This window comes from Dicentrarchus labrax, unplaced genomic scaffold (genome assembly GCF_905237075.1).
Source record: "Dicentrarchus labrax unplaced genomic scaffold, dlabrax2021, whole genome shotgun sequence".
NCBI classification, from domain to species: Eukaryota; Metazoa; Chordata; class Actinopteri; family Moronidae; genus Dicentrarchus; species Dicentrarchus labrax.
In genome coordinates, this window is record NW_026136711.1 from 28,279,840 (window position 1) to 28,298,087 (window position 18,248).

The following is an 18,248-nucleotide window of genomic DNA, read 5'->3' on the forward strand; positions in this document are numbered from 1 at the left end:
AAACTAAAATGAGCAATGAACCAGTAGAATGGAATAAACAAGACATGAACAGAAATCATTATGCTGACAATTTGTGGTGCGTATAAATTGGACTGTATGCTTTATTTGTAGCTATGCTTGTTCTTCATTTGATATTCACTTGCTATTTGTTTCATTTTCTATTTGTTTATATGAATAGTATTGCTGGTCAGAGCCCCCTCCCCTCCATCTTTCTACATTGAATCGGTTAGAGTAAAAAATGTAGAAATGTCTTCTGAGAGCAAGAAGGAAGAAGACTGAAGTGAAGCAGAAAAGGACCAAATCAGATCACATTTGGTCTCATGTTCTGGAAACATAAACACTGTCTGCTCTACTGCTGCTGGTGTGTGTGTGTGTGTGTGTGTGTGTGTGTGTGTGTGTGTGTGTGTGTGTGTGTGTGTGTGTGTGTGTGTGTGTGTGACAGCACTGATCATCTGATTGGTTCAGAGAATTAACACCATACACATTTATTTACCATAATAGTAAATGAGAGAGTTAAAATGAATTAATCTGTTAATGATGCATTCACATAATGAATCAAGACACATGGCTCCAAACCAATGATAGTACATAAGCCTGAACACTTAAAAGTATCAATATCAGTATAGATATTGGATATTTTGAACCTGGTATTACTTGGTATCAGATCTAGAGCTGAAATTATTTATCAATTAATTAATTATTTGATAGACAAAAAACGAATTGACAATAATTCTCATAATCAAATTATAACAATAATAATAATAATAATAATAATAATAATAAAATGGTTTGAGTAATTTGTTGAAGAACTAACAGTCATGTTCCTTATCAGTTAATCAGCCGGTTATTTTCTCAATAAATCGATTGTGAAATTACTTGTTTTTATCTGACCAACAGATAAAACCCCACAAATATTCAGTTTATTATCATATTAAACATTACATTCTAACATTTCAGACCTTTTTTGTGTGTTAAAAGTGACTGAAACAATTAACTGATTATCAAATGGTTGCTAATTAAGCCTCGGTCCATTGCCTACATTTATTAACCGACTAATGGTGACAAGAGAAGCCTTCCCTCCTTTTATATTTAAACATTATTGGGATCAGTTTTGAGGCTAGTACAGGCGCTGTCCATTACCTGAGGTGCTGAAATTGATAAATCAAAAACCAATCATCGCAACTATTGTGTAACTATGACGGAATATTTAATATTTATTAAAAAAAAAAAAAAAAAAAAAAAAAAAAAAAAAACGATAATACATTTTAAATCCTCCAAAAGTAAGTCGGCGAAAAAATAAAAATAAAAATAATAATTTAATCTATACATCAAGCCTCAAACAAGTGGCTGTGAGAAGCTGCTTGGAGCCAAAAAAGTGCCAGTTTCTGTCACCGGCTCGCTCCAGTCAGAGCGTGCTGTTGCGTTTTCGTCGTATCCGCTGCCCCAATTCTTCAACGTCCGCTGCGACACTTTTCTTACGCTGCCCGAGCTACTAAAGGTTAAATTACGTCGTGGGCGTAGCGGCTCCTTGTAATGGCGACCGTGCCGTAGATGTGCCTAGGTTTGTGAAAATGAAGCGAAGAAGAAGTTATTTCTTTTAAGTAAAAAAACGCCGAGGTTCCCCGGAGGAGGACTTTGCGTCTAACAACCATCACCTTTACGAGTGGAAAACTTAGCTGTACTTTTGAACTTTTGTGCCCTTTTTGAAATGATGAAGCTCAAGTCGAACCAAACCCGGACGTACGACGGGGATGGGTACAAGAAGCGGGCCGCCTGTCTGTGCTTCAGGAGCGAGACCGAGGAGGAGGTGAGTCCGAGGATGTGGCCCCTCTGGCGGGCCGTGCTAACATTAGCATCCGCGGCTCATTTCATGGTTCTTCTCTGTCTGTAAATCGGCACATTTAATCAACACAGCTGTGGTTTTATACCGCTTGGAAAACGACCAAATCTCTTGAAACTCTCGTATTGTCTTCCGAGGTCGTGCATTAAACGATAGTTGTTGTTTTTTTAGCTCGTACTTACCCAAGTGTTATGTAATTAAGCCTCTTTAGCTGTGCATTTAGCAACCTCCTGCTTCTTCTACCTGTTAGCTGCAAGCCGGCTCTCGGCCAGCGACCACAGCCCAAAGTACAGGCTGTGGTGAGGGCTGACTTTATCACACTGAGATGCGGCTGGATTAAATAAGTGTTCGGCTTTCTGGAGTGGCAGGCCATGATATTTATCTGCTCATATAAGAGATTATTAGTGACTGCTGGCGTTAACTAAACACTGCACTCATATGTAGCTCGCTGTTAGCCCAAAGACAACACTGGTGGGGATACCTGGCTCTCTTAGCGTTACATCAGTATGTGTTTTGGGGTGTGTTTAAATTCACAGGTACTTCAATTTGGAGCATCCACTGGGGTTGGTGTCAAAATCGAAACCTTTTCTGTTCACGACGTAGTTAACATAGCTGTTAATGTGTCGCTTAAAGTAGCCTGTAAAGGGTTAGTGGAGATCAGAGGCGATTTGGGAAGCTGATGTCTAGTCAACAACACGCACAAAGATGTCTTTGTAGTGGAAACATTTTTTTTTTTTTTTTTACCAGGGAAGGAAACGAATTGAGACAAAAGTAATTCCTCATTCTGGTTAAAGTTGAAGCCAGACTGTGAACAACGTGGGCTGTTGATTACAGGAAACACATCTGTATGACCTGCACGTCGCTATAAACTTCTGTAATGTACCAGATCGGCACTCAGCCAAGCCTCAGCTTTTCTCCAACAGATTGTTGACACCATGAACTCGCCATCCTTCTGTGGGGTGGTGGTGGGGGGGGGATAAAAGCAAGACAACTCAGTGAGTCATAAAGTTACTATTGGTGGTGGGAAAATCTGTTACTTGTTTGCCTGCAACCATATTGTGAGTTAACTTCAATCACATGATATAACTCAGCTTCAGGTCACTTCAGTGATAGTTTTGATTCTTGACCGGTAGTTGTTGTAACACATGTTGGCTCTTCTTGCGTCTATTACTGACACAGATCACTGAATATCTTGTTCAAGCAGCAACACTTGTGTAATGTGACCACTATTAACAAACAACATTGTGTCAGACACTAATGCCTAACCGCTCTTGCATTGGATGCTTCGCAGGTGCTGCTGGTGAGCAGTAGTCGACATCCTGACAAGTGGATTGTACCTGGAGGGGGAATGGAGCCAGAGGAGGAGCCCAATGTTGCTGCAGCTCGAGAAGTGTGTGAAGAGGTCAGTTCTGTAACTGTTTTTCATCGTTATTATATCGAATTTAAGCCTATTTATTCCTTTTTTTTTGTAACTGACTAATGATGTCAGATAATCCTTCCTATGGGGCCTTTGTACTGGCAAACTTTACTTGAACTTTGTATCCGAAACATGGATGTGAAACATGCCTTTCTAGACTTAGTTCATAGCCAGGAATATTGTTCTGGGAAAGGATTTCCATTTGCAGTGAGGCACATAAGTTGTATTGTGTTTCATTTCTATTAAATCAGGTCTGTATTTAACACTGGGCCTAATACCTTGCTCGCAAAGCCCATTTCGTCAGTGGAGTCATCCTGTTTGCATGGACAGAGAGAGAGAGAGCCTAGCAACATGTAAGCTGTATCATAGCATCATGTTACAAAGCAGTGTTTAGGTGTCAAAGGAGGTCACACTGAGATTGAACACTGACTACCCAGCGGTTGCAGAGCGGCACTGTCCAATCCCACAAATTCGGCAACTGAAGGAAAAACAATCAGCTTTTATTCTTTGTATGTCTATTTTTACAACAGCAACCTTGTTACAGAGGCATTTTTGAAGAACCAAATGTTTTTTTTAGTTTTATGAGTGTGTTGGGGAGGATGGGTAGCAATTAGTAAACAGTTCTGAAGCTTCATTGTAAATCAATATCCTGATTATACCGCCTGTGCGTCCCTTAAGTCAGGTTTCCCTCTTGTGCACATGCTATTCATCCCTTGGGCATTTCGGTCAGAATGGCAGTGAAGAGACTGAATCTCGCCCGGCTGTCGGCCCTTGGCGGGTCACTGACCATATAAAGCCTATTCTCTGTGTGTGATCCATCACACTGATGGATGCTGATATCATCCCTTATCCTGGCTCTAGCTGTTTGGTAGCTTTGATGGTTGCAGGACGTCACAGCTTGCCAACACATTTCCACACGGTCAAAAGCAATGTCACATTGCTACTGAGGTTTGTCAAAAGTGCTAAAAGGCCGCATTCAGAAACTTTGTGGTGACTTTGAGTGGTACTCAATGCATCAGCACGTACTGTGGCTTCCTAAGCCTCTTATTTGACGGTGGTGTAACGAGACATATCCTTATCCTGGCATCCGATGTCTGTATGAGTGGTGAGTGATTGCTTATGCTCACTGGAGTCTTGCCAGGGATGACAGCGAAGAGAAGGCCAAAGGTTACATAGGGTTGCTTTGTCTACCTGACGGTTCACAATCTCGGCTTATGCTCGGTAGTCATACACCCTGACCCTGCACCAATAGCAGTATTGCATGAGTTATAATGCAGCCTCAATGCTCTCAATGTGATGCGCAGTTGTCTTCAGTTACGTGAATGCTTGAGTGGGGGACATTTTCCATCTCATAAAAACATACAGGTTGACTTTTGGCCTATTGCTTAATCCCTGGCACGTCTTTGGAGCTTCTAGTGGTGGACCTGTTCTTTAACATATGATCTTGCTGAAGGCCTGAAGGGTCCAACACTGATTCCATGGTACAGTGTGTTCAGTCAACATTTTATTTATAGACTGAAACTGGAACCTGAAGAAGAAACGGCAAAGATGTCAGCAAGGGGTCTGACTCTGTATCTAAACCTGACCTATTGGTCACCTCTGGGAGTTGAGCGCTGCCTTGGAGATTAGTTTTGTTACTAGAATATGTTTTAAAAGTAACAAGCTATGAGAAATGTTCAAGTTATCCTCTCTCTAGGAAAGGTTGTAACACTGGCATGGCTTGGGATTAAGGATCCTGGGAAGAGTAACTGCGACAGTTGTTCTGTTGTGTGTTACTGACCTTTTATGATATGCGACGCATCTCGTAGGGAAGTTGTCAGTGTGTGATAGCTGAACAGAGTTGTTTACATGTATTTTCTAACTGTTAAATTTAGAACCACATCAATTAGTTACATTTATTTTTCGTATGATTGGAATTTTAAAAAGCAAGACATGTGAGGCTTGGGCTATGGGCGATTTGTGATGGGCATTTCTTACTATTTTCTAATGTTTTTTGTTTTTTTGGACCAAATTATCAATCAGTTAATATAGAAAATCATTAGTTGCCACCCTAATACAGTTTTATACTGTAATTGCACCTCTAGTTTGAATTACAGTTGAAGAGTTGTTTCCAACTCTTGGATTGCTTAATAAATGTTATCTTACTGTAGGCTTAAATGGACCTCCTTTAACTGAAGTGTGAAATTAATGAAGAGGGAATCAGCACATGTAGGACATTACTTAGCTTTTGGTCAAATTAAGTGAGTGTTTTATGTATGTTTTACTTGTGCTTTATATTGAGGATTCAGCAGCAACACAGGAATTAGATTAGGTGATTTTGCAGGGGGATAAAAACAATCCTAGGATGCAGTTTAATCTACTGCAACGCAAACAAACTACAGTTTCAAATTACCATAGAAATTAAATCATTACTTCTCTGACAGAGTCTCAACAAAACAATACAATGTTAATGTTTATTTTCAGGCTGTTAGATTGCATTACATCGTACAAGTGTTATGTTTTTGCCCACCCCACATTGCCTTTTCATATTTAAGTAAACCCATTAGTTGTCTGTTGTAAGTGGTGATATGTATTTGCTCACCATTTTAATCATTTTTCTTTATTTTACAGGCCGGTGTGAAGGGGACTTTAGGTCGCTTAGTTGGAGTATTTGAGGTTTGTTTGCAGTAGGCTTTTTTTGGTCTTCAAATGTCAACATACTCTGCAGCATGTTTGTGAATGAGAAGTTAAAATGTGCTTCTTTTTTTTTCTCCACCCCTACAGAACCAAGAGAGGAAACACAGAACCTACGTCTATGTTCTTATTGTAACAGAGGTGCTGGAGGACTGGGAGGACTCGGTCAACATTGGTAAAGCACTGCATTTGTTTACTTGTCAAAGTGGGGATCATACGGACAAAGTTCTCAGGCAGTCACATGCCTTCTGTAGCTTTATTTTTCTTTCCCAGGCCTTAGCGATATTACAGTTCAGAGATTTTTATAGTGAGGGAGATAATAACACCAGCTTTGTTTCTACCCTTGTGATTTTCACTCTAATGCCACGTACAGTACTGATAATTAGTGAAAACCTATTTTCATAATGTTTTTTTTTTTTTTTTTTAACTCCTGCTGTCTCTCACATGTCTTAACTTGCTCCACAATGGTGTCTTGTTCTGTCAACAGGGAGAAAAAGGGAATGGTTTAAAATAGACGATGCCATACAAGTGTTGCAGTGTCACAAGCCTGTGCAGGCCACCTACTTCGAGGCTCTCCAGGAGAGTTGCCTGACCAGTAACGGAACACCTTTGGTGGCCACGATAGGTGGGGACCTCTCCCCTACCTACAGCATCAATCAGAGCTCCGTCTCGGGTATCAGATAACTAAAACCATAACTCTGACACCCCCAGGAGCTTTCGCCACCACTTGCGCTCTTACTTGTGTCATGTCATTTCTCTTCTCTTCTTTCTTTTTTTGTCTCAATAACATGGTTTGCCTTGCCAACTCCTTTGTGCCAGAACTGTGGCACAGACTTGATGACAAGTGTTGGGTGAATAGTCTGAAACACTTTGTAAATGTAAATGTAATTTTTGACCCCTCTTTTTTTTTTCTTTTTACCGACAACTGCATGAAATGTCCCTACGTCCCCTCTCTCCCCTCATTCTCTTTCCTTAACGCGCCCGTAGCGTGGTGTTTATTGAATGCAAGAACTACTTTTTACTGTTGTAATGTAAAAGTGTATACTTAGTGCTTAAGCTGAAGGCTTTTGGTGGTCTTTTTAACATTTTCTCCATTTTTCTTTAATTTTTCTGTGAATGAATGTGCCCATTAGTGTAGTCCCGCCCCCTCCCTCCCCCCTCGTGTTATAAGGATAGGAAATGTTGTCTGTATCTGAATGAACAGAGTTGTTGGAAGTGACTTGTCTTGCATGAGCACTGTTTTGTTGTGTCTCACTCGCTCGAGTGACCTGATGCCGACTGTGCAACAGACTTATGGTAAGGTCTTTGGATTCTCTTCATTTTAGTCCTTATCGTGGTTTTTGATGTCTCTTTAATAAGAAGGATACGGCCCCTCACTAGTCTATCAATTTCAAGTGTCAAGTGTGTTTCTCTCTAATTTGGGAAGCTAGCCAAGCACTACAAGTTTCACTCTCAAACAGAGAGTATATACTGTAAAGAGTGGAAGAATGTCAACATACAGTACAATGTAAAACAAACCACCTTTCTCCTCAGTGTCTTTACCTCCTTTTTAATCCCTTTTTGTTTTCTTTTTTTAAATTCTTTCTTGTGACTGAAAAAAGTCTTCCTCCACATACTGAGAGGGTAGAAATAGAAGATTTCAAAATCATGGACTTGTAATTTCAAAATTCAACACATATCACTTAAGTTATTAAAACCCATTTCCATATTTTACTCCTCACATTCAGTTTGGTTTAAAGCAATTGTTTACATTGTGTTCGTAACATAGCACAGGTGACTTTAGTGGGCACTTTTCATTACGGTCATGATTTTTTTTTTTTTATTCTTTTTTTTTTTTAGTATTTAATCTGCATCCCCAAAACACTCAAAACACCTGCTTGACATTGAAAGTAATGGAATCTTTAATGCTGTCTTTGGCAAGATGCAGAACAAACAAGCCTTGTACAGTTTGAGACCTCGTTTTTAACATGTAAAATGCTTTTGGATACTAGTTCTTTTTTTTTTTTTTTTCGTTTTTCTCTCTAACGTCTGGCAAAAGTCTCTTTAGCCGAGCTGCGTCACTTGGCCTCAATGTGGCGTGAAGCAGCTGGCTCAATACTGTGAAACTGGAGGCGCTGTAGATAGCATGTTAGAGGTTTTTATTGTAAATTGTTTATTTCTGTATAGATCAAAGGTGAGAGTACAAATGACAAAACACCTCTTACACATCTGTGAGTTGTACATGTCATTTCAACTGAGGCTGGAAGAACTGATTGAACTCATGGCGTTAGCTTTGGAGCTGTTGGGGATTTTCTCTTGAGATAGCGTACAGTACATCTGAGGCTAAAGAACAAGGAATGTGACTGTGGTTGTAGGTGAGAGTGAAGAGCCTATTTATAATTGAATATTCTCAAAATCCTTACTTCTCTTCTAGACCAAAACAAATTGGATTACTGTTTTTTTTCCCCCTCATCTTTGGCCAGGCTATAAAACAACTGCAGTCTGAGTTCCCAAACCACTGTTTAGTTTAGAAGTAAAGCAGACCTCAGTGTATCTTCCCATAGAAGGTTTCTTTTATTTATCTCTCACAAAAACTTGAATATGATACTCTGGTTTTCTGTCTATATTTAAACCTGTAATAATTTACAGGTTAATTAAAGATTATTTTGGCAGCTGGGGGCAGAAACAAGCTGTAAACACATGACACATTATCACTTTATTAAGTTCATATGGCAAATAGTTGCCTGTCTACACATCTGGCTTATATGGCGCAGTATTGGCATTCATTAGGCAGTATGTTTGTGTCCATCAGTTAAATGGAAGTCCAATATTCACTCTTCCTTTTTCCATTTTGGCCTCCACCAACTCCTGAGGGAAATATCAGGCTACAAGCAACACCTTCCATACACAAGTAGTTTTGTGCACCACTGTGGATTCATTGTAGCAGCTTTAAAGCTTAAGTACATTTTATTGATGGTAAACTTTGAGCACCTTGTCATTTTGATAAAGAGAAATCAATGATTACCTTGCAAGCATTCAATTGATCAAGCATCAATAGCTAAGACTCGTGGGAGCTGTAGTTTTCAAATCCTAAAAAAAAAAAAGGGGGGGGGGGATTGTTTATATCTTGGTTGAAATTATGAGGTGCCTATATTTAACTTTGGAGTATGAACAGAAAACTCCAGTCTCATGATTCAGCAGTCCAGAAACTGATGGGGAGGGAAGCCCTCATGGGAAATTACATTGAGAACTGAAAGCTAGTGGATCAAAAGCTAACCTAGAAAGGGAGCAGGGAGGCTCTCTACAGGGACAGCAGTGGTTGTCAGGTAGAGCTGGTTGTCTTTATTCATGGTCTTTTCTCCCGTTAACTGTCTGAAGGGGGGGGGGATCTGCCAGCAAATCAATGACTCAATGACAGACTCCTAATATTGGCCTCTTTATAACCCCTAAATGAAAATGTTTTTTTCTAAAGGACTGTATGTATTAAAGGAGTCTAAAGTCTCCTTCGCAACGGTTTGAGACTATAAACGGACTTTATTGCTGAGTATCAGAACAGTGTGGTGGCCAAAGTCTCACTTTACGATGCCCTACTCGGCACTTCATTTGAGATTTCGTGTTGATTAGACCTTTTTAGTCTTAATTGAAATGTGCAATTGGATGTTAAGGGGATGAACTTGTATACGGCTTAAAGAAAAAAAAATTATCCAAAACCTATTCCTGAGTAATTGCCGATGATTTAATTCGCTCTTGGTGGTTTGATGCGGGTGACAGGTACTGTCAAAATGAATGTGAGGAGGATTTCCACAAGTAACAGCCAGTGACTTAATTATTAATGACCACTTGTTCTTTCTCCATATTTTTTTCTGTTTGTTCTTTAATCTGTTGTGTTATTGACAAGCTAATGTCATGTATATAGCTAACACAGCACCCTTACAGCCAGAGGATGTACTTTGGCTTTGGTCAATAAGGAGTAGTGTCCGTTGGTTTTAAAGAATTCCCTTTCGAACTCAGAATTGAGCCGGTTCCTGTCATACGTTCAGGCTGGAGTTCAGGAGGGAATATCTGAAGTAAATGTCTCCATATAAGCACATTGGAGTTATGATGGAGCAAACGCATCTACTCCCTTTTCTCACTGGAGATTTCTGCTATCACATTTGGCCCGTTTGACATTGAAGCCTCTGAACTTGGCAAAACCAGGATGAATCATAGAGAGCTTAGAGAAAATTAGAGCTTCACATGAAGTCACTTCCTTTTTAATTTACCAAAGGTGATGGTTTAAATATATTGCGCCATCTTGTGGCCAAAACAAAAACATAAAAAGCACATCACAGCTGAGGATTGTAGCATTCAGTTTCTTTTGGCATGATGGTCAGGTGGCCGTTTTCACGACTGAATGACTTTAAATGATTAGAAAACAATTATAAATTGATTTGGACAGCTGTTTAAAGACGACCCCAAACACTTGCAGTTGAATAAGAAAAATAAACGTGCACTTCTAGCCATTGACCTCAGCCTTGAAGTTACATACTCTTAATTGTGTTCTCCGAGGTATACGCGTCACTGGAATTTTTCTTTTCCTCTCTTTTGTCATTTGGGACTGTGGAATAAAACCAGTGCGAGAAGACTGAAGATTGTAATATAAATGTGCCAACAAATAAACACCAGTATTTCACATTCAGGCTAGTTTCATTGTTTGTGTTCATGTCAGTGAGATTTTCTGATGTTTGTGCCCCGCAGTGCTTATTTCATACAGTAATACTAGAATGCAGATAAGAGGATTGATTTGAAGATTATAGATTATACTAAGTTCTATATGTCATAATATTGCTGTGTCCTCATTCCATACTACAACTAATGGGATACAATATATATAGATTTGTTTTCAGTTCTTTTTGCACTTATTATTCAATAAATCAATTTAAATCAAAAAAGTATTGGTATCTAGCATTGCAGTTGCAGGTTGTAACTCCCTTGGCTTAACGCTGCCCTTACGAGCATGTAGGAGAAGCTACGTTGGCCATGAAACAAGCAAAAAAAAAAAAAAAAAGTGTTTGGTTTGTCCGTTCTGGGCTAACACGGCATCTGTAAAAGACATAACATACCTAATAATATTATATTCCATTTCTGCCAACATATCCTCCTAAATGTTACACACTGGAGCTTTAACTGTTCAGTATGTGTGCTGTAAAACATCAGTCACTCTTTCTAAATATTTTCTCAGGAAAATGTTTTTCCAGCTCACCTTTGACCTAAATTCACACAAAATACTGATTCTACACAGGTTTTTAGGTATAATACGGGTTCACTATAGGGAAGTGAACACAAAAAGAAACTATCTAGTCAGCATGCACAGAAACCTTTGAGTGTGCTATTGATACACACTATTCTTCCACAATGCAAAGCACAAAGGAAATGGAGGAAATTCTCACAGCTGGGAAAGATTTTAATTAATTGTGGATGGTGGTGAAACTGCTCCAAAACAACAAAAAAACATTACATTTTCTGGAAGAAATTTTTTTGATGTCTGAAGTTTAAATTGGTTGAATCCAGAAGTTGCGGTTAGATTGATGTTTGATCTTTTCATGTCAGTAGAAAACAATTAAGTTAATTGGTATTATTTCACATTCAAAGCTGTCATAAAAATGTGTCATTTCACGTTATCTGAAGCATTTTCACATTTCCTGTTACACAATGATCGTACATCCTCATATTGCAAAGTTTGAAGGACCTGTACACCCACACAGGTTTTCTCACTCTGAGCTCTGTGGTAAATTACGTCACCTAATCTATACAGCAATAAAAATTGTGTGACTTGTCCAAGTGCAACATGGCTGTGTACAGCAAGGGTGTGTAGGGCCTTCAGTGCCTTCTCAGTCTTACCACATCAGACCCAACTCTTTCCCAACATGTCATGGGCACAAGTTGGAGCCAAACACACCATTGGCCTTTTCACAAATGTTGACAGTGTGACTGTAGGAAAAACAAAAGCCACAGGTATAAATATAGTTGAATTCTATTTAGCGTCACAGCTTACTGGGACACTTTAATATACCAGAACAAGTCAAAAAGGGCTCTTAAGCACTCTTCAAAATTAGATCTTGTGACTCACCATATCCTGTAACTGGTCAAAGATAAGAACATTTTCCATAAAGTCTCACTGAATCTGTCTTATATTCTGTCGTACTTATCTGGTCACTGATCTTGTTTGACTCATTCTTCAGAATCTAAACCCGACTTTGCTTCCTTCTATTCAGCATACAGAAAAAATCCAGGGATGTCTGAAACTAATTGTTGGCTTTTATATTTGTCAAGCACAATCCTTATTAATTAAAGCAATACCCATACAGACGAGTTGTGTTTTATTTTCTTTATTGTACAGAAAGAGCGAGTGAAATTTACTGAGGCTGCTGTCCTCTGCCGCGTCCAAAGCCACCTCTCTGCAACAGGGAAAAGTTTGTGTCAATACATCAGTCAACAAAAGAATAAAAGTTTTATAATTGCACTTTACAAACTAAATTTAGCTTGCTGGCATTCCTTATTGAAGCCATTGAAAAACCGCACCCACAAGCAAACAACAGTTTCAGGGAGGGCTGTTGGGTATTCTTGTTTTATAATTGCTGTTGAAAACATTCCTCATTTGCCATAACAAGGGGAAAAAATGACTGAAGACCACAAATATGCTCTTGTCTTGAATACAAAAAGATACCCACAAGGGAAAATATATTTACAAGGTTTAACAGTTCAAATATGGCAGCAGTACTTACGAACTGGAACTCTGTGGCAGCTCCAGCACCGGCCTCAGCTTTCTTGTCAGCGCCAGCTGATGGAGAAGTCATGAATTTACAAGTCAGGGACTTTCATATCAAGCTTCAAAAACACATTAGCCACCGGAAAATAGTAAAACAAGACTAATACACAAACACAATGTTAAGTTTACTTTTAAGGAAGTATTCTCCACTATATTTAAGGGAACATATCAAAAGGTAAATAACTTTTCAATCAGTGTAAACCAACTAATTAAACAATACAAAAACTTAATTTGCATTGTTGAATACAATATAAGCATGATTATGTGTGTCACATCATGAATTTTCCAGTTTCATTCAATAATTAATTGTTGCTTATTACAGATCATTCTCAATGTAAAATAATACCATCTTAAACAATCAACCTGTCTCACTTTAAACTGCTCATTTCAACTATTCACACAGCGTTAGAGCACATTAGCAACTGTCTATAAAAAGGTGACTATTATTGTTAGAAGTATACTTACGAGGTGCAGCAGATCGCCTGTATGTATCTCTGTCAGCCTCGCCGCGGTTAAGGCGGGCAGGCCTCTCTCCTTCCATTCCTAATGAAACAAACAGGGAAAATTCAGCTCGGGTCCACTATGGTTCAGTTTCAGCTAAATACACACATACTATACAAGTCTATGAGCAGACTATTCATGATCAACTTGAAGAAATGTGTAGGTTTAAGGGAAACATAACCCCAACATTTCCTGCTGTCATGTGTTATCCTGTACTTAAAGCTAGGGATGCATGATAATCACTCAGAAACTTCAAGAGACTAAAGCACAGAACAAAACAGTTGAGGTCCCCATCTGGTATATTGTGTTAAGCAAATTGTGTGCAACGGTTAAGCCCAATTAACTATTGATCTGAAAATGAGTTGAGTTTTCTTAGACTTTGAGACTCAGACCACCCAGCCTCTCCTCTCTAACAGCAGTGAGTGCCTTTACATCAGCAGGAGGGAGGATGACAGGAGAGGATCAATGATGCCACAGGGCTGTGTTAAACACTGAATCCAAGGATTTTAGCAGGTCTGACAGTACGTAGAGATATTCTAATGGTCGTTTTGTAGAATATATATGTGCGTAAATGAGAAAAAAAAGGTATTGTCTATTTATGGAACAGTGTCATAAATACGCATATTTACATTGGCTACGATATGATTAATAATATCAGTCATATCAACCACAATTTTGGTGCCACTCCATGTAAAGCATAACTTTTTCTGCGGCTTGACTGAAGGATTATTATTATTAAGACACTAATTATATGAAGCATCAGCTATTTGGACTACGGTGTCAGATCCCACAGGACTTAATTTCAGTTTAAAAATCAAAGATTTAGTGTAATTAACAACTTGACTTAAATAAACCCAAAACAGGATAATTAGAAGCGCCTGCAGCGTGCCATGTAAAGCCAGCACTATGTAATGTGGACTGGAGGAGCACAGGCTAAATTGAGAGCTTATTTAATGTCCTTTATTGTGCAATTTAACATAGTGGACAAGAACATTAAATGAGATTTGTATGTGAAAAGATATTTACTGATGTGGGGGATAGTTATCTGGCTTATGATGTTGCCTTAAGTAATTTTAATCAAGACTTGATTTGTTTCTTTCCATTTTAAAATTATACAAATTAATTTTAGTTACAGGTCACCTCAAGCTAATACAAAACTCAAACTATTAATCATCAGAGTTCCTGAACTCTAAATCCTGAACTATGGCAGCAGCATTATGACTCCATTAGGTTAATCTCATGTCAGTTATCACTAACAGTCACATGCAAGCTAAAATTCAACCAAAACCCACATTACATGTACATGAGTGAGCTTACCCTTGGGCCTGGGCCTTGCGGTCTCAGGGCGGGTCTGGCGGCGCAGGGTGGCGGGCACAATCTCAGGGGGAAGGTGGAGGAAGTCTCTCAGATACTGAATACCTTCATTGGTGAGGTACCAGTAGAAATGGCGCCAGGCAAATTGCTCCTTGACATACCCACAGGACTTCAAGGACTGCAAGAAAAGCACACGTAGTTTTCACTCTTCAGTATAGGAGTGCTAACAATACCAACTCCTCCACTGCAAGCATAGGCTGCATAGTACACCAAGTGCATCCTTTCAGGCAATAGTTCTGCCATGCTCTCCCTTAAGAAGTGTCCACCACCTCCCTGACCATGAAAATCAAGTGTTTTCTTTATTAAAAAAAAGGAGCACCGTAGAGTTTTATAGAAATACACTCGTTCAACTGTTTCTTTAGACGCATTATTCTCATTATGTTCTGCTGCGTAAGTGAAATAGTTCAGCTTTTATAAACCTGCCAGACTCTGATACCGACACCTCTTCCTCCACCATCTCCTTTCACTAAAAAACAGACATTTATAAACTACACATTTTGCTCTCCTGATACAATCTTAGCGACTGACTTAAAATAAAAAAAACAACCTGTAAAAACACGTGCTTTCTCGTCTCGCAGGTTCTTGTCGATCCTGGTGGAGCCTCCTGCCATGGTCCTGCTAGATTGCCATTGCCAATACTGTTGTTGCTGTGCACCTGTCTGTCTCTCTCTCTCTCCAACTGGTCGAGACAGACGACCACCCACCTAGAGCCGGAGGATCTGTCCTAGGTTTCTGCCTTTTAACAGGCAGTTTTTCCTTGCCCTTGTCGCCAAGTGCTTGCTCATGGTGGTACTGTTGGGTCTCTGTAATTAATGTTATAAAGAGTTTGGTCTAGACCTGCTCTATTTGAAAAGCGTCCTGAGATAACTTCTGTTATGAATTGGCGCTATACAAATAAAATTGAATTGAATGTGCCTCTGTTCTGATGTAGTAACACTCCTCTAACCAGCTGAATGGGAGAAAAAAAAAAGATGATAGGTTGCTGACTAGCTCGATAGGAAATAGTCACAAATAGGAATATTTTGTCATCCAGGTGGTTGGAAGACGACGATTCAAGCGTTTACAAGTCACCTTTTAGGTTTTTCTAACACCGACGTTACGGAGGTTAAGTACTTTGTGACGGCGCTGTGCACTGGACTACTTCCAACGGCAGAACAGTCAAATAAAAGCCTGAAACATATTAATATTTACACAATGTGAGTGGCCGTGCTCAGTATTGGTGATTTCTGTTGGGTCTTTACGTCTGCGTTAGGTAGATGAAGTCCTCTGAACCTCCTGCTTTAGCAAGTGTAATGAATCCTGAATGCCTGCGACCTTAAACGTTTAAACTCACCATCACAACAAATAAAAACTTTTCCTTTAAATCATTAAACTTGTGATGAGAGCATCAGAAACTAACCCGATTACCTAAAGCCAGTCATACCCAGACAACCTGGGGCTCTACAGGGAAACACTAATGGTCTAACACACCTCAGTTCAGGCTACATCCACATTAAAAAAACAAACTTCTACAAGGTCAGCGATCATCGCCCAGGTGAGTCTCACCTGCATCGCTTTCATCACATGAAGGTTGGGCACATTCTTGTCTGCAAGCTCGGGATGCTTGGCCAGGTGGACATCTTTCTTGGCCACCATGACTCCCTCCTTGAAGAGGAGCTCGTAGATAGCAATGCGGTTCTTCTTGGGCATCAGCATCTGTGACAGGAGACACTGTTAAACCATGTATCGATCCGCAGCGAGCGCGCTACAGCTCGGATTAGCTCCTGTGATAGCAACCGGTTAGTCAACTTCAGGTACACCTACTGTTATAAACTCCAAAACAACAGCAGAGAGCAAACTAAAGATTTGTTTAAGTTATTATATTAGGGTTGTTTTCATATATTTAAGTGAGGAGACATCGTTTTATGTACATTATCGTTAACGAAAGAGGCCCCGCGTTAACTGGAAACATGGCAGTCGTTCATGAACATCAGTGCCGGGGTTTCTTCCCCCAACTTTTAAAGACAAATATCAGCGATTATAAACAATTTAACGCTAAAATACGTTCACGCGTTCAACTGTGACACAAACAACAATCGATCATTAAACGTTAATGTTTTATCCGACGTGAGATGTTGAAGATATATTTAGATTTCATCGCCGGGTTTGTCTTTACCTTTCCACTTGATATGGGACCGGAGCCGGAAGGACCGACAGTCGTTGATCGGGAAGGTTTATTGTCTCGGTCGGGGCCTGATGGGGACGAGGCGCCACCTGCTGGTGTGGAGGGGAAGGGTAACTACTAATAGTGTACAACAGACTGCATTTGTGACTATAACAACACTTTTAAGTTATAATATTATTCTTTTTTTATTATTATTATTTAACTGTATAATATTTGTGATGTCAATTATCAAAATAAAAGCATAGCCCTGTATGGCTCTATGTAGTTCTATAAAATCATCAGTATCAAAACATTGGATGTAATCTGGAATAATAATCAGTGGTGGAATGTAACTAAGTAGTGCATTTACTCAAGTACATTTTTACATTATATTTTATGCTCTTTTAAACTTCTAGTCAGAATACAAATGTTGCACTTTTTACTCCACTACATTTATTTGACTGCTTTAGTAACTAGTTTGATTTACATACAAAACAATCAGCTTGTAACATATGATTCATTTCTATCGGACATTATGAAAACAATTAAAACACAGAATTTTGCAATATCCATAAGTGCAATACCTCAACTATCTACTGTTTCTATAGGCTTCACCAAAAGAGGCCATCTTATATATAATGTATTTCATTTCTTTATTTCTTTATTTTCTTTTATTGTTATTTGTAAATTATGTGTGACAGCACCATCAGGATTATTCAGTTTTGTTGTACCCAGAACAATGGAAATGAAGGAATTCTATTATATTCTGAAATCTGCTTTCCCTCTGCTAATAACAACAGTAGGTTCCACACATTGATGCATCAGTAATAATAATCCAATAATATTATATATAATAGTTTAACACTCACAGGGCAAAAGGAGTAGGTCTATTTTCATGTTTGATATGCTATGTTTATTTTGCTGACATTTAGATATTTATCAATAAATGAATTAAACATTTAATCTACAAAGTGAAGATCACAATTTAATTTTGTGACAAAAAAATCACAACTCCTGTGTTTCCTGATAAAAAAAACCATCTCTGTAAGCGTTCCCTCCTTTCAAATGAGCCCCTAAAGCAGTGCTGTGTTTGTTTAAGCGTTTTTATGGCAGGTTGATGGGTTTAATGATCTAAAACAAGATAAGATGAGTTCCTCACAAACAGTGTATGAGGCAGAGAGTATCCACTCAGCTTGTTGACCGCAAAGAATTAGGGTTGAGACTAATCATATTATTGTTATTATTGATTGTTGGTTGTTTTTTTGATTAATCTGATTATTTATTTAGTCTACAAAATGAAACAAAATGCTTTTCACAATTTCCCAGGGTGGCGTCAAATCTACATATTTATTTTATTCCCCCTCTTTTTTTGATAAATGGCCTAATTATTAATTAACTATCAACATTGCTGATAGATTTTTTATTAGGTGCACTTAATATGCATATCTGCCTGTACTGTGAGTTTGTTTATTCTCAGATATAATGAGCCTCAACTGTTGTTGTTTTTTATCCC

At 38.9% G+C, this 18,248-nt stretch overlaps 2 protein-coding genes across 2 annotated transcripts; one reads left to right on the forward strand and one right to left on the reverse strand.

Moving 5' to 3' along the window:
• The first annotated feature begins 1,492 nt into the window (after positions 1-1,492).
• On the forward strand, positions 1,493-10,587 carry nudt3b (nudix (nucleoside diphosphate linked moiety X)-type motif 3b). The gene is made up of 5 exons (XM_051413700.1): positions 1,493-1,807; positions 3,132-3,242; positions 5,868-5,912; positions 6,021-6,105; positions 6,418-10,587. The coding sequence occupies exons 1-5, from the start codon at positions 1,709-1,711 to the stop codon at positions 6,612-6,614; spliced, it is 537 nt and encodes a 178-aa protein (XP_051269660.1). The 5' UTR covers positions 1,493-1,708; the 3' UTR covers positions 6,615-10,587.
• Positions 10,588-12,261: 1,674 nt separating this feature from the next.
• Positions 12,262-16,845, reverse strand: rps10 (ribosomal protein S10). Its single transcript, XM_051413699.1, has 6 exons — positions 16,748-16,845; positions 16,138-16,287; positions 14,536-14,710; positions 13,183-13,260; positions 12,674-12,729; positions 12,262-12,346 (listed from the first exon to the last, which is right to left on the reverse strand). Exons 2-6 carry the CDS (start codon positions 16,285-16,287, stop codon positions 12,305-12,307), a joined length of 501 nt encoding a protein of 166 aa, XP_051269659.1. The 5' UTR covers positions 16,748-16,845; the 3' UTR covers positions 12,262-12,304.
• Positions 16,846-18,248: the final 1,403 nt, after the last annotated feature.